Source organism: Belonocnema kinseyi, chromosome 4 (genome assembly GCF_010883055.1).
Source record: "Belonocnema kinseyi isolate 2016_QV_RU_SX_M_011 chromosome 4, B_treatae_v1, whole genome shotgun sequence".
Classification (NCBI taxonomy): domain Eukaryota; kingdom Metazoa; phylum Arthropoda; class Insecta; order Hymenoptera; family Cynipidae; genus Belonocnema; species Belonocnema kinseyi.
In genome coordinates, this window is record NC_046660.1 from 137,523,325 (window position 1) to 137,538,517 (window position 15,193).

The following is a 15,193-nucleotide window of genomic DNA, read 5'->3' on the forward strand; positions in this document are numbered from 1 at the left end:
CAGATTCCTACCTTACCGCCACTTTTTTTAAATTTCCCAACTTATATTCACACGAAACGCCACATCGAGTTGAATATTTGGGATACTAAACAAGAAGCACTAAGAATGGTGGGTCTGGTCCTAAATTTATATAATTATGAAAACAGTTTTTTGATGTAAATAATTTTTTTTTGCTTTTTTTATAATTATTAAAATTTAGGACCAGACCCACCTTTTTTAGTGCTTCTTATTTATTATCACAAATTTTCAATTCGATATGGCGCTTCGTGTGAAAATAAGTTGGGCATGGACATAGGAAACACGGGACTAGACTTGCTGTTGCAGGGTTGATGCAATAAGGGGGGAGGTCCGCCATCTTTTGATGTGCTGCAACAAACATGGCAGCGCTCGCCCAAGTTAGGATGGCATGCCTAGTCCCGTGTTTCCTATGTCCATGAAGTTGGGAAATAAGAAAGGAGGCGGTAAGGTAGGAATCTGGTCACGTCACCCACTTGTAACATAGCCGTAATCACGTCTCCAAATTATTTATATGTTCTATTTGAAACAAATTTACATTATTTTTATTTTTCAATTGAAAAAGAGACCGATCTGTTCGGGGTGGTACTTAAGTGTTGGGCTTAATGTCTCGTTTTAAATATTTTATTCATTTAGAATTATGGGAAGAATAATTTGCACAAGCAAACCATTTCATGTAATATCAAAAAACCCAATGCATTTTTGATCATGCGCTATTTTATGTTTTTTTATATTGCATAAAATGGTTTGTTTACGTAAATTATTCTTCCTGTAAATCTAAATGAAAAAATATATTATAATCAGTTTGTTCTATCTGCACTAGATGGCGCCACCTTGTTACTTTACTAAGTTCATTTTCTTTAACATGGGACTGTACGCAGTGTGGACCATACCTTCATAGATCATGAACATTTCTGATACGTCTGCTCAATGATTTTGGCGGAATGAAATAAGATGATAAACAGTGAGCTAAAAATGTGCTGTGCTGCCTGAGCTTAATTGCAATGTATGAGAATAATCAAAAGCTTCCATCCAGCAGTATCGGAAATTCATGAGAACAATGCCAACTGATCAAATACAATATTCTGAAAAATACAACGACGATAAGTATGAATACAGGTTCGTAATATATCTTGTTTGGTCAAAAGTTAAGTTTTACAAAAAATTCTGATAGCTGTAAATCAAGATCTGAGAATAAAATGTACAGAGAATTTTCCTGGATTTCCTGAATTTTCCATTTTCTAAATTGTAGAATTGATATTTTCTACTTCATTATCTTTCAAGAGTGAACATAATCTGCAATCCCTTGCTTGGTTAACTTTTAAATAAAAGTTTATTACTAGGAGACTTTTTGCCCAAATGTAAATATCTCAAGGGAGAGTTGAGGCATGGGGTATCCCAATTCTCATTGGTGCCGCTACACCGTAACTAGTTGATCTATTGAATTTGATTGGCTTGAGTTGCAAGAGGATTTAATACAGAATAGGGTAAACACCGATCATACAAAGATTGTTAATTATTGGTAAAGTAATAACATTGATTTTCAAACAAATATGCTTTAAAATTGTTATACACAGAAGAAATAATGAAAAAATATAGTCCAAATTTTTCGCGCCACATGAAAATATCAAGGGTTTGGTACAGCGGCGACCATTGAAAGAGGAAACATACACGCCTTAACTCTCCCTAGAGGATCTCTATTCCAATGGTAAGATTTACTTTTTAGACAGTTTCGAGAATAATGAACTAAGATTTACATTTTCATTTATTCACACTATCTACATTAAAGCTCCTATGTTTCCTCGCTTTTCGCGTATTCTTTTTTGTGTTACAGTTTATTGGCATACGTCAGTTTGACGTTATAAACTTTGGTTGATACATATTTAAAAAGTACGAAGAATGTTAGAAAGTACAGAGATCTCAATGAAAATGTGAAGGCTAGAGGAATAGAGTTCGTGGAACACTCCTACACTAATGCTTCAACGTCCGTTAATGAAACTTTGATTGACTGTACTATCATTAAACTTTGATAGATCGAGTCAACGAAAATTCTGATGACTCCTAACGAGTTGTTAGAAGACAGTTTTAACAAATCAAGGGCATGTGATACTTACAGTTTCCCCGGCTTTTTTTCCACAAAAATTAAAATTTTTAAAAACTGAATTCGGAGATGCTATAAAATATCATAACGGACTTCCCCGGACTCTTTTTTTTTGAGGGATAATAACAAAAAAAATTTATTGTGCTAAATAAAAATTGTATGCATATGCATTATTTTGAGTTTACGTAGTTTTTCATCTCTGCCTTTCAGGTAGTCTGGAAATTATTGATGAAATAAACTTTTTTGATTGCCTGCAAACAAGGTTAGTTCCGGGAGATTAGTTACTATTTTTAATTGTAAGTCCAAAGTTTTCTGTTAAAAATATTGGGTAATTTGAAAGTAGCGCTCGGGTGAATTGTTACACACATGACCTTGAAATATACACACACGTTGTTAGCAATATCAAAAATCTTTTGATAAAAAAACACAAAAAAGTGTGTGGGGACGTCCGTTAGCATGTTCTCTATCATTTTCCAGATTTTGAAGGCAAAATATTTCTTATCCTAGGAAAAAAGCCGGGGGAATCTAACACTGAAAAAATCGATACTATTTCCTAAGCGCTATGCAAATTAATCACATTTTGATAAATTAAAACTTTTTTGAATTAACCCATAAAAAAGTGTGTGGGGAAGTCCGTTAGCATGTTCGCTATCATTTCCCAAAATTTAAAAATTATTATTATTTAAAATATTTAAAATTATTATTTATTCTAAAAAAAAAGCCAGGGGAACCTAAAACTGGTAAAATCGACAATTTTCTAAGTATCACATGCCCTTAAAAAAAATTTGAAACTTCATTTGATGCAAAGATTTTTTTCCACAAATCCAAGCAAAGAGTAGAAGCACGACACTGCAGGGCAGTGTGAAAAATGCCTAGCCCATGTTTCAACGCATTAAAATTTAATTTTATGAAATAAAATCCCTTTTTATATTGAAAGTTTTAAAGTTTTATTAACACTTGTAATTTCAAATTAGCCATTTTTAAACAATTTTAATTTTAGCGTAATATCTAATTTTCAGTTTATGAATTTTATATCGTTTTATTTTGAATAACTTATGTGTAATAATGAAGTTTTTTATCATCCGAAGTAAAATTTTCTTAATTAAAATTTTTTTCGAATTCAAATTACAAGCGCTTGAATTTACGAACTGTTAATTATTCATGCTGTCAATTAAAATTATTTGAATTTGTTTAATTAACCAAGATTCATAAACAGAGTGGCCGTTTTAATTGAACAAAAAATTCCTAATCATTTTCTGGTTCACAAAATGTTATTTTTAACTACTCAATAATTTACACATAAAAGTGGAAGTTACTAAAACATTTTAATTGCACAATTTTGAATGAAATGCAGATAAACTGCAAAATTATTGTATCAAAAAACTTTTATTAAGAGAAATATGGCCAGAAAAAGGTTTTAGAAAAAGTTCCGTGATTAGGAAATGAAACAAAAAAAAAGGTGAGACAAGCATAGATAATTATCTGATTTTTAATCATCAATATTTTTGTTTTACCATATTAAAAATGAGATTGTGAACAGATCCTTTCAAAATATGTATTTGATTTTTCAAGAATTTCTCAACCAAAATGCCCATTTTCGGAAACATGTTAGTCATCTAGTTTTGTACTGCAACCCTTCAGTTGATAAAATAAAAGTTGTTGTCATGCAAAATGTTGACTTTGAATGCTATTAATTTTTAATCGTATAGGTCTTCAATGCTGCATTTTTAAATTCTTTAGATTAAACATAATAATCTAAAATGGAACATTTTCAAATTAAAAGATTTTCTCCATTTTCTATTACCGCGACTTTATTCAGACTTATATATCCCACTTAACTTCACAGGAACGTCACTATGAGTTAACACAAGCGTCCAATGTGATTATACATTGTGAATTGTTAATGTAGAACTTTGCCAAAATCTGTTGAATAAAAATTCGAGAACTGATGTTCTTAGATTGTGTTCGAATAATTCTATGACTTTTCACTTTTTCGATGAAGCCTGTGGTTCATTGATAAAATTTATATGAGATTCGAAAAAAAGTGACCTATCCAGAATGGGTGACTAGTCAAGTAAGGTTTCAAAAACTTATTTTTTTTCCGTGTAGAGGATTTATTAAAGCAAGTAAACAGGAAACAGGTTTGAGGCCAAACAGTTGAGTATTTTTCTCTAATTTTTTGAATACTTCATCTAAATAGTATTCTCATTGTTTTTTATAGCTGTTTTTTTTTAAATTTGTTCCTATTTCGTTTAATAATCGAAAATGTAAGTACAATAGCAGTGACGCTCAGTGTTAGCCGGGGTTGAGATTCCGATACCATCTAATCTAGTTGATCGGATGTCTTTTCCTATCGCATGAAATTAGATTGAGATATTCGATCGTTTTGAAAACTATCGACTGCAACTATCCCTTTCTATCTGATGTTTCAGAACGAGAGCGGAAATATTCGGTAATCAATAACTCGTGACTTCGATTATTGAGTTACCTCTCTTTCTGGCATATAAGATAGAAAGAGATAGTTTCAGTCGATCGTTTTTATAACGATCAAACATCTCCGTATAATTTGATGCGATATGAAGAGAGATCCTACCAACTCAATGGTAGAAATTTGAAGAAGCGCGGCGCTAACAATCGGTTGCAACTTGAACTATAAGTATGAATGAGCAGCGTATGTGTGCCATATTTGTGACCGTCCGCGAAGAAAGGGACGTATCCCCATTACTTAAATGCTGGATTGCGGAATCTGCTATAATCGCCCATCCTGTAAAAATCAGCTTTGGCGCATTAGGTCCCTTTCTTCGCGGACAGTCGCACACATACAGCGTAAAATAAATTAGTTTTAATATAGGTTTAAACATTTTTTATTTTATTTGTCCATTTTATTGATCATTATATTCGATTTTAAAATTCAATACATATTTACAATTAATGTAATAGCACACACGTAAAATGATTAAATATAAATAAAAATTCAGAAGGAATACCTATTTATAAGCAATGTATTCTTATATATTTAGAATAGAGGAAAATTCACAGGCGTGTATAGTATTTTCAAATAATTCTAAAGTTTTAAATTTACAGTAATTCTATTCAAATAAATGATTAAAGACTCAAATAATTATATTGAAGTCATACATGTAAATTAAAATATTTGCATCCCCTTTTAATTTTTCACGTATTAGGAGTTTTAGAGTTTCTCTAAAAATTTCATCCATTAGAGATGGCAAATTAAGATCTACATTGATTTAAATTTTGCATTTTGCATTCATTTTCATCTTATAAAAAGCTTTTCACAAATTTGACGTAATCAAATATAGCAATCATGTTGCATCAACTTTTATTTCTTTAGGACACCTTTATTTCGAGAAGCATTAGATTTTTATACTTGGGAATCAGCTGGATTTTTGGTGTCGAAAATAACCGTAAGAATTTCTGATCTTCTGCCCTTGTATTGAGTTTTGAAATAACAATTCAGTGATTGCTTTACCGGAGACAGGTTTATATTTCTAGGTATAATTCTCCCTCGAAACATGCGATTAATAATTAAATTCCAAGTCGATTGACAGTATGTTTTGAAGCAAGTTTTCCTGAAAAATTCAACAATTTCCTTTTTTTCCTGCGAACCAGAATTACCCAGAATTCGCTTTGCATGAAAATGCACGTCTCGAAAGCAAGTGTGCAGGAAAAGGATGAAAATAGGAAGAGAAAAGAAAAATTCAAAGAAAAAAAGATAATAAGAGGACAATATAGTCAAAAAGGGGAAAGATTCAACATTCATTTTTACATTTACAGAAGAAGCAACAATCTTTAAAAAATAAATTGTATAGTTTTTAAACTATGTTAAATGACTTATAATAATTTCTGCCATTAAAGAATTAATTTTTTTTTAAATTGGCAAACTTAGGTAATTGGAAATCCATTCACTGCATTATAAAAAGTATGTATATGTCGTTCTCATAATGAATAATATTTTATTTTCTAAGAATTCCTTAATTAATAATTCAATATTTTGTACAAGAAGTTTAATATTTCAAAATCAAAAATAATAAATTTTCATAAATTAAGAGTTCTGCAAAGTTTTGAAACGGAATGTCTTGGAGTTCTTTTTAATATTTAAAATAACTTAAAATCTTTAAAGTCCTTTGGAATTGGTCGAATTCCTCCATATCCCTTAAAACTAAAAAAATTCGTAAAAATCACTTGAAATTAAATGAAATTTATTTCCTAATCTTCTCTAGAAATCATGGAAATACAGGAAAGACTGGACATACATTAAACATAAAATAATTTAATAAATTATCAGAGTTTCGACTATGTATAAGTCTTTACAATACAAAAATATCAAAAATATGTTTACACAAAGGGGCCGTTCACAAAATACGTGATGCGTTTAGGGGGGGGGGGGGGGGGGGGGGGGGGTCTGCCGAAGTATCCATGTTAATACCAAAAGAAAAAGTATCACGCAGGGGCGGGGGAGGGGGGGTCCTGAAAAATTTATCACGTATTTTGTGAACGGCCCCAAATGTAAATTTAACAGTAAAAATCATAAGGTAAAATTTTGAATATTTACCACAAAATGGATATGTAAAAAACTCATGGCGTACTCACATTAGTAATTGTGCTACAATATAGAAATTGTAATACCGTAAGTAAACCACTTTATCGGAATTTCTAACTACCAATACCACTAAGTAGGTTCCCAATTTTGGGCCCAATGTGTCCATCTTAAAGAATTGTATTATTCCATGTTTTTTGGTATGCTAATTCCAAATATGTTCTTAGTTTTACTGTTAATTGTGCGGTTTTAGAGATTAAGAGAAAAATATTTGATAACTAACCCGCAGACACTATCGCACAAGCCCCTGCCAAGGCAGGTTCAGAACCTATTTGTGGCTACTGTTGTCAATGTAAAAACGGACTTAGGATAGTAGTACAGTAGACTAGTTGTGCCAGGTTATTCTGATGAAGACGAATCATAAAAAATATGAGTTGTTAACTACATCTATAATTACTTTATCACTTATTAATAAATGTGACTATTCGATGACAATACTGCTTATTTATCGTGTAACAAACGGATAATAATAGGTATTAAAGCCGCTTCACGCTCTGCTAATAAGTAAAACAAGTTTTCACAATGTATACATTTTTCGACTTTGAAAACTAATATTTCAGAAATAGCTCAATTTTGGGATTACACCTATTGACTTTTTTGTTTGCTGAACCATGTGTAACAACTTTACATACTTTCCAGATCTGGACGTTTTGGGCCCAGAATCCCATATGGCATTGGTACCCTCCTTTGCATTATGATTACCCTCTTCATGCGAAGAGGAAAAAATCCATTTCAAAAAGATTTATATAATATACAAACGATTCTAAAAGATCACTCAACTCTTTTTTCAGACAACAACACGGAAGTAACTATTTTTGTTTTCAACCAATTTTCGCGGACCATGCAATGAATCCACCGCTAATAAACGCAAATAACACACTGTAACCGCTTTTATGGATTTCTTTGCTGGTTAAATTCGTCAAGAGCGGGTTTGACACCGCTTCTAATTATAACAAACACTCCTTTTCGTCCTTCGGAAATTGGCGATGCTTCGTGTGACAAAACGATTGACCCTCTATAACGATACACCTCCGTTTGTTCAACTTGATAGTCATCGGATTCATTTGTACAAATAAAAGATATACTTTGGCACCGTTTGACACTTTGAATTTGGTCAACCAACAGTCGGACGAAACTTGCAGTATACCTGAAATATTAATCATAATCTATAATCGTAATTGTTTATATTCGCCTATTAGAGTTGAGAAGGTCCTGTGTTAGCTTTCTCTGCGTTTTCGCTGCGTAGCGCCATATCCCTGACGAATTGTTGAAAGCAGGTACGCCGCTGCGAGACGAATCAACTGGAATGAATGTCCCGTTCATTGTTATGAGATTAAGGCTGGTAACTAAATTTGAAACTCCGAAAGCATAGCTTAATTCAATTTTAATGAGCTAAATTACTTTATTCATATAATTAGAAGAAAGTGAAAAAAAGATTTATGAAAATATATAAGGTCTGTTGTTACAGACGTTATTCGCTCTACTGACACTCGCTTTATAAACTATTTGCCGCCATACTTTTCTGTGCTGGTATACTTCTCTAGCTTCTTTTACGTCCATGCATTTTTTCATGCAGGCTCTCGTGTTTCGGTGGCTTCTTATCTCTCTTATAACTAGAGTCTCATTCACACATTCTAACCATTCTTTCCGCGGTCTGCCTCTGGGCACACTGCCATTTACTTTACCTTGATACACTTGTTTCGTTAGACGTTCATTTGGCACTCTATCGACATGTCCGAGCCATCTTAAACGATTTCTTTCTCATGTGTTTATTAGCGTCTCTTCTGCACCACATTCTTTGAGAATTATCTCGCTATTCACTTTGTATATTAAAGTTTTCCCGCATATAATGCGCATCAATATCATGTCCATTGCGTTAATTTTACTCTTATCTTTTTCTTGATATGTCTATGTCTCGCTACCGTCTAGTACAATCGGTACAAATATAGAACTATTTATTGCCATTTTCGCTTTATTTGATATATTTTTACTTCTGATAAGGGACCTTGCTGTACCAATAACCTTCTTACCTTCGTTTATGGATCTATCTATCTCCTCATCTATCTTCCCGTCCCTAGTAAATAAGCTACCAAGGTATACGAACTTATCAACTTGTTTAATTCTCTAATAATTTAATACAATATTGCATAGTTTTCTGTGATTTGCCTTAAGCTAAATATTTGATCCGTACATGACCTTCCTGGCATAAGCCCACTTTGGACTTCCCAAATCTTTTCTTGTTATTTTAATGACCCCACGAATAAGTATTTTTGAGTATATTTTACTTACGGTACTTAATAAGCTGATCTCTCTTTAACTATTGCATCCATTTTGCTAGCTTGCGAAAAAATATTTAGACCATATTGAATTTTGAATGACCTTGATATGTCCATCAAGGTCAAAACTTACCTATGACCTGACTAGACTCTTTAATGTAAAATTTTCCCTTTTTTCGATTTCCGATGTCAAACAGAATCATTTAAATTAAAAAACAAAAAAGTGACCTTGATGGTCATGGTCAAGGTAACTCGATGGTCACTATTTAATTTAAATTGTTTAAGTAAGTAAGTAGGATAAGAGGATGATTTTCACAAGCTAGCTCGTGAAAAATTATTGAGACCATATTGATGTTTGAATGACCTTGATACGTCCATCAAGGTCACACCTTACCTATGACCTGACTACACTTTTAACCTAAAATTTTCCGATCTTTCGATTACCAATGTCAAAAATGGGCCATTCCATTTAAAAAAAAACAAAGGTGACCTTGAAATAACCATGAAGGTCATGGCCAAGGTCAAGACTAAGGTCACCACTGGATTCCTCTTTGAAACTTACTTCAAGAATGACCTCAGCCTTCTCCAAAAAACTTGTACCGACGGATGAACAGATGCTTCATACCTAAATAGGTATAGTTGTGACCTACTGAAATACTGCGAAGACGTTTATAAATTGCTTCAGCTAGCATTTTTCACTATCTTTAGTAGAAAACGGCTAATTTATTAAGTAAGGCTTCGTATTCAAACTAATAAGCCTTCCTGAGTGAATCAGTAGTTTTTAACTGAAGATTAGTAGAAATGCTTAGTAAAAAAATTGTTCAACGATTTCGCAGAGTTTCCTTACAAGAAAACTACTAATTCAGGTTTAAAGAGTATGTATCTACTTTTTTGGACATCTATACTTTTGTATGCTTTTCCATCATTACAGAAAATATTAACCTTTCATCAAGAATAATTTTTTTCACTATCTTCTAATTATATATATGAATTAATTCATTGAATTAAAATCGAATTACGCCATGCTTTCGTAATTTCAGTTTTTGTACTGTCACTGGCCTTAATCTCATACCAATGAAAGGGTCATTCTTTCTCGATAATTTGACTCAGCGTTGTATCTACCTCTAACGTACAGCCAACGGTATGGGGCTGCACAACTTAAACGCAGAGACTGCTAACACTGAGCGTCACTACTATTGTGCTGACATTTTCGATTAATAAATAAAATAAGAAAATTGTTTCGAATGAACGGCTCTTAACGATAAAACCGAATACTTTTTAGGTGACGTATGCATAAAGTTAGAACAAAATATTCAACCGTGCAGTATACTGCACTCGCGCGATCTGATATCGGCTTTGAATCAAGCAGATACAGATACTAGCGGCCTAGGGAGGCCAGATAACCTTAGTAAAACTGTTATGTCGCGAAGCATGCAATTTTTGACATCTACAATTTGGGAGCAAATGAGCTATATTTGTGTTTTTTAACTGTCAAGTATTTCACCTGAAAATCCATTTATGCATTTTCTATATATGTTCTACAATTATTATTTATAACAAGTTAAACTGAATGCCAGATTCTGCCAATCTGCAAATGCCTTAAGGAATTATTAGGTTATTTTTATGTTTACATTTCAGTTCTACTCTTTCGTCGTGATTGTAGACTACTTCACAACTTTTTACAATGACAGGAAATGTAATTTTGTATGAAAATTTAAAAACTTTAACAACGTAACTCAGAAAGTTGATCGTGAACTTTGACAATTTCTAAATAACAAACGTAGCTCAGGAAGTTGATTGTGAACTTTGAAAATTTTTTAATAACAAGAAGTTTTTAAACTTTCGTTCAGGTTTGCTTTTTAGATATTTTATTTTGGTTTAAAACTCTGTTTTGGACAGAAACGTCGATCTTTGGAATTAAAAATACGTCGTGTAATTTGAAGATTTTACTTTTACATTTTGGGTTTGGAATTAATCTATCAAGGTTAAAAACTCAACTACCTTGTCCAACATTCTATTTTGGACAGAAAGTTCCATATTTTGAATTAAAAATTCGGCTTTCACTTTTAAATTTTACTATTAAATTCTGAGTTCAGTATTAATCTCTTTTGGTTAAAAACTCAACCACCTTCTTAAACAGTACTCTATTTTAGACAGAATAGTCCAGGTTTTGAATTGAAAAATCGGCTATTAATTTGAACATTTTACTATTGGATTCTGGGCTTATAATTAATCTCTTTTGGTTAAAAATTCATCTATTTTTTAAACCTTTTTCTGTATAAGACAGAAAGTTCGACCTTTTGAATTAAAAAATCGTTTTTTTAATTTCAAGATTTTGCTATTAAATTCTGCGATTAGAATTAATCTCTGTTGGTTAAAAACTCAACCCTCTATATAAATATTACTCTATTTTGGACAGAAAGGGCGATTTTTTGAATTAAAAATTCGTCTTTTAATTTAAAAATTTTACTATTACATTCTGGGCTTAGAATTGATCTCTTTTGGTTACAAATTCATCTATTTTATTAAGCATTTTTCTATTTTGCACAGAAAGTTCCATCTTTTGAATTAAAAATTCGCCTTTCAATTAGAAAATTTTACTGTTAAATTCTGGGTTCAGAATTAATCTATCTAGGTTAAAAAATCAACTACCTTGTTAAACATTCTATTTAGGACAGAAAGTTCGATTTTTTGAAATAAAAATTCGTCTTTTAATTTGAAAATTTTACTATTAAATTCTGGGTTCAAAATTAATCTCTTTTGGTTAAAAACTCAATCACCTTTTTAAACATTACTCTATTTTTGACGAAAATGTCTATTTTTTATATTAAAAAGTCGCTTTTTAATTTGAAAATATTACTATTAAATTCTGGACTTAGAATTAATCTCTTTTGGCTAAAAATTCATCTATTTTTTTTTAACATTCTTCTATTTAGGACAGAAAGTTCGATTTTTTGAATTAGAAATCCGCCTTTTAGTTTGAAAATGTTCCTATTAAATTCTGGGTTCAGAATTAAACTCTTTTGTTTAAGAACTCAACTATCTTGTTAAACATTTTTCTATTTTAACCCTCCAAAAGGCAGGCGGGTCTCAATTTTCGAGTTACAAAGAGTTGTGTATGAAGTATGGGCTTGTGCATGGAAATTTCTTTTGCGAAGTCTAAATACATAAAAAAATCAGGTTTTCTGAAAATTCCATTTGTGGAGTGCTCCACAGAAACGTGTATGTTTTTTACTTACGCAAAAAGGCAGGCCGGAACTCGCAGGCCCGCTGATCATTGCAACATCAACTTTGAATACCGTGAGGAAAAGAGTATGCATATCACTCATGTTTGCATGAAAAAACAGTTTGAGTACATAGATTTCAGTTTTACAGATATATTTTTTTTTTAATTCTGAAGGATTTCTACATATTTGCTTGTTTGTTTCTAAAATAGATCTACAGCTAGCAGGTGCAAATATAATTTCTCGCATAAACTCTTTCAAATGAGCGCTCGCATTTTCAACGCGTGTTATTTTGATGTAGTGATTATGTTGTCAAAGTTGTTGTAATAGTTGCAATAGAAGGTACAAAAGTACAGATTATAAATCTTTTTTATAAGCAACGAAAGGAGGCCTTGACACTCTTGGCCAAATATACTTTTCATATATGGTTCAGTGTAAAACGTATCAGTGGCCTCACGCAATGTTTTTTAATTTAAAGAAAGTCTCTTCAGTCACAGCTTTTGTGATTCATCGCGATTTTACTGGAAAAAGTAAGCAACAAGTCGGCTTCACAAGAAAACGTATCTTGGTAAATTTTGGTTTGGCATGCCCTAAAAATGATTGCAACAAATATTTGGTTAGCACGATCAAGTTTCGAAACTTGGCAAAGTTGCATTATAAATTTAACTGTAATGTGATCATAAAATGTAATTATAAATAAAAATGATGAAACTTCTTAGGTTTTTCTATACATTTACTGGAAAGAGAAGTTTGAATTTCAATGGGCCTGAGAAACCCGGCTTGCCTTTCAACGTCACGGTTTTAGCTTGCCATCATGAGCGTTAAACAGAAAATTTCATCTTTTAAATTAACAATTCGCCTTTTGATTTGAAAACTGTACTACTTTATTCTAAGTCCAGATTTAATATCTTTTTAAAAACTCATCTATTTTGTTGAACATTCTTCAATTTTGGACAGAAAGTTCTATTTTTTAATTAAAAATTTGTCTTAATTTGAAGATTTTATTCTGGGTTCAGAATTAATCTCTTTTCAAAAATTCATCTATTTTGTTGAACATTCTTCTATTTTGGACAGAAAGTTCGATCTTTCGAATTAACAATTTGTCTATTAATTTAAAGATTCTGCTAGTAAATTCTGGGTTGAGAATTAGTCTCTTTTAGTTGAAAACTTGTGAGGGGTCTCACATATTAAGGTGAAGGGGAGGATGTGGAGCGTCGGGAAGCGGAAAGTCAGAAAATATGAACAATGTAAATAAAAAAGGGTCTATTTAAACCAACTTACAAAGGGTGAGTTAAATTCCTCAAAGGTCCGAAGCAGTCGACAGAACCGAGAGCAGGTGAACGTAATTGGTTCCCGGCCAATAAAGCGAAGGCGCCGAACGATTGAACTCGTGCTTTGAAGGTCGATTCTTCGGGTTGTCCTCAGACCACTTGGTTTCGTTCTGAAACTCGAGGGGTGGAGCACTCGTACTTGGATCACTATGTGACAGGGCAGGTAGCACAAGACTAATTTTGGTCCGCCGGGATTTTGAGTATTATGACCAGGAAGTAGTGCTCTGTCCACTCCTAGTCCGAGGCCCGCAGAGACGTATTATCGTTGGGTGATTATAACTTTGTTATAACCTCCTTCTCCTGTTTGGGACAAGGTTTTATTTTTAAGCATTGTCTCAGACATTTCCAATTCCGTGTTGAAAGTAAAACCAACTTCATCGGTTATGTCTAGTTGTATATACGAATCATCTTTTTGTATTTCTTTCTTTGCTTCTCCCTCTACTTCTATTGTAGTCTTTCTCTTTTGTATGTGATTTTAATGATTTCCTTGAATTTTTTATTTGTTTCTACCCAGCCGCCTTTGATGTATATTGTCTTCGTGGAATCCGGAACCGTGTAATGGTTTTTCGTTCGGTTCGATGATTCATTGCAATATGTGCCGTAAAGTACATAGAACTCAATCGTTACCATCTTCTTGCAATGGCGAAATATCTTAATTAATAGGACAGAAAAATTAATTTTTGTTTTCATTGGTATCCTTTCAGTCTGTGTAGTTTCTAACATTAGCAACAATTATAACTGTAGTGTCTGTGAAAGTTATCAAATGAACTATTCTATGGTGTACGTGAAGAAGTCTAAAAAAACTTCCTTTTTTCCTTCTCTTCTTCCTTTGTCTACTTAAGCATCCCTTCCTAATCTTCTCTTGATAGCAGCCCTCTTCTTAATTCTTCCGTTGCTACTATTTTTCGAACATTTTCGTGATGTCTCTTTTGTTCGTGCCTAGCTCTTGTTTTGTCGATATCTCGCCATTCTTCTTTGTTTCCTCTCGCTATTTTGTTTAACTCTTCTTCTCTAATTCTTTGAATTTCTTCGTTCATTTTTCTTTCACTTCTTTCCTTTTTATCTTATCCGCCTCTTCTCTCCTTCTTCTCCTTTTCTCTTCTGTTTCATTAAAGGGGGGTTGTACTAGCTCCCGCCAGGGTCTATACCTGTGTGTAAGGGGTGTTTCCCTACTAATTAGCTCGGCACAGCAGTTCTTAAATCTTAGCTTAAGTCTAGGATCCGTTTTTCTCTAAAAAAACGTTTTTCTGAATTTTTTCTCTTTGTTAATGTATGTGTTTTTGTCATCTTGTTGTTGCTAACAGTGGTGTCAAATCAAATCATTTACATGCATGCCATTCTAAAGAAAAATTCCAATTTAACTCTAATTTGTAATGTCTTTAACATTTCAGTTACCTAGTGATTTGAAAATCTTTGTTTTTATTTCATAAATTGTAGGTGAAAACTTTACCTTAAAGAAAAATTTGTCCTTTAAATTTTTTACTTATTTTTTGTGCTATTCCTTCCCATTTATTTGCAATGTTTTATTACTTTTAAGAACTTGTTCGCCAATTTCAAAACTTATCGACCTACGTCTCAGATCATAATATCTAGACTGTATTTCATTTGCAGTGTCTAAATTTCTAACT

The 15,193-nt window shown here is 32.4% G+C and overlaps 1 protein-coding gene across 6 annotated transcripts in view; it reads left to right on the forward strand.

Annotated features, from left to right (window-relative positions):
* The first annotated feature begins 896 nt into the window (after nucleotides 1-896).
* Nucleotides 897-15,193, forward strand: part of LOC117171963 (cyclin-dependent kinases regulatory subunit-like) — a 120,209-nt gene continuing 105,912 nt past the window's right edge. For all 6 annotated transcript variants that reach the window (XR_004466941.1, XM_033359652.1, XM_033359653.1 and 3 more), the window contains exon 1: nucleotides 897-1,134. Coding sequence is in view for 5 of the 6 variants with exons in the window: in XM_033359652.1 (XP_033215543.1) it covers nucleotides 1,067-1,134 (68 nt within the window). In the remaining variant the exon portion in view is untranslated. The remainder of the gene's footprint in view (nucleotides 1,135-15,193) is intronic.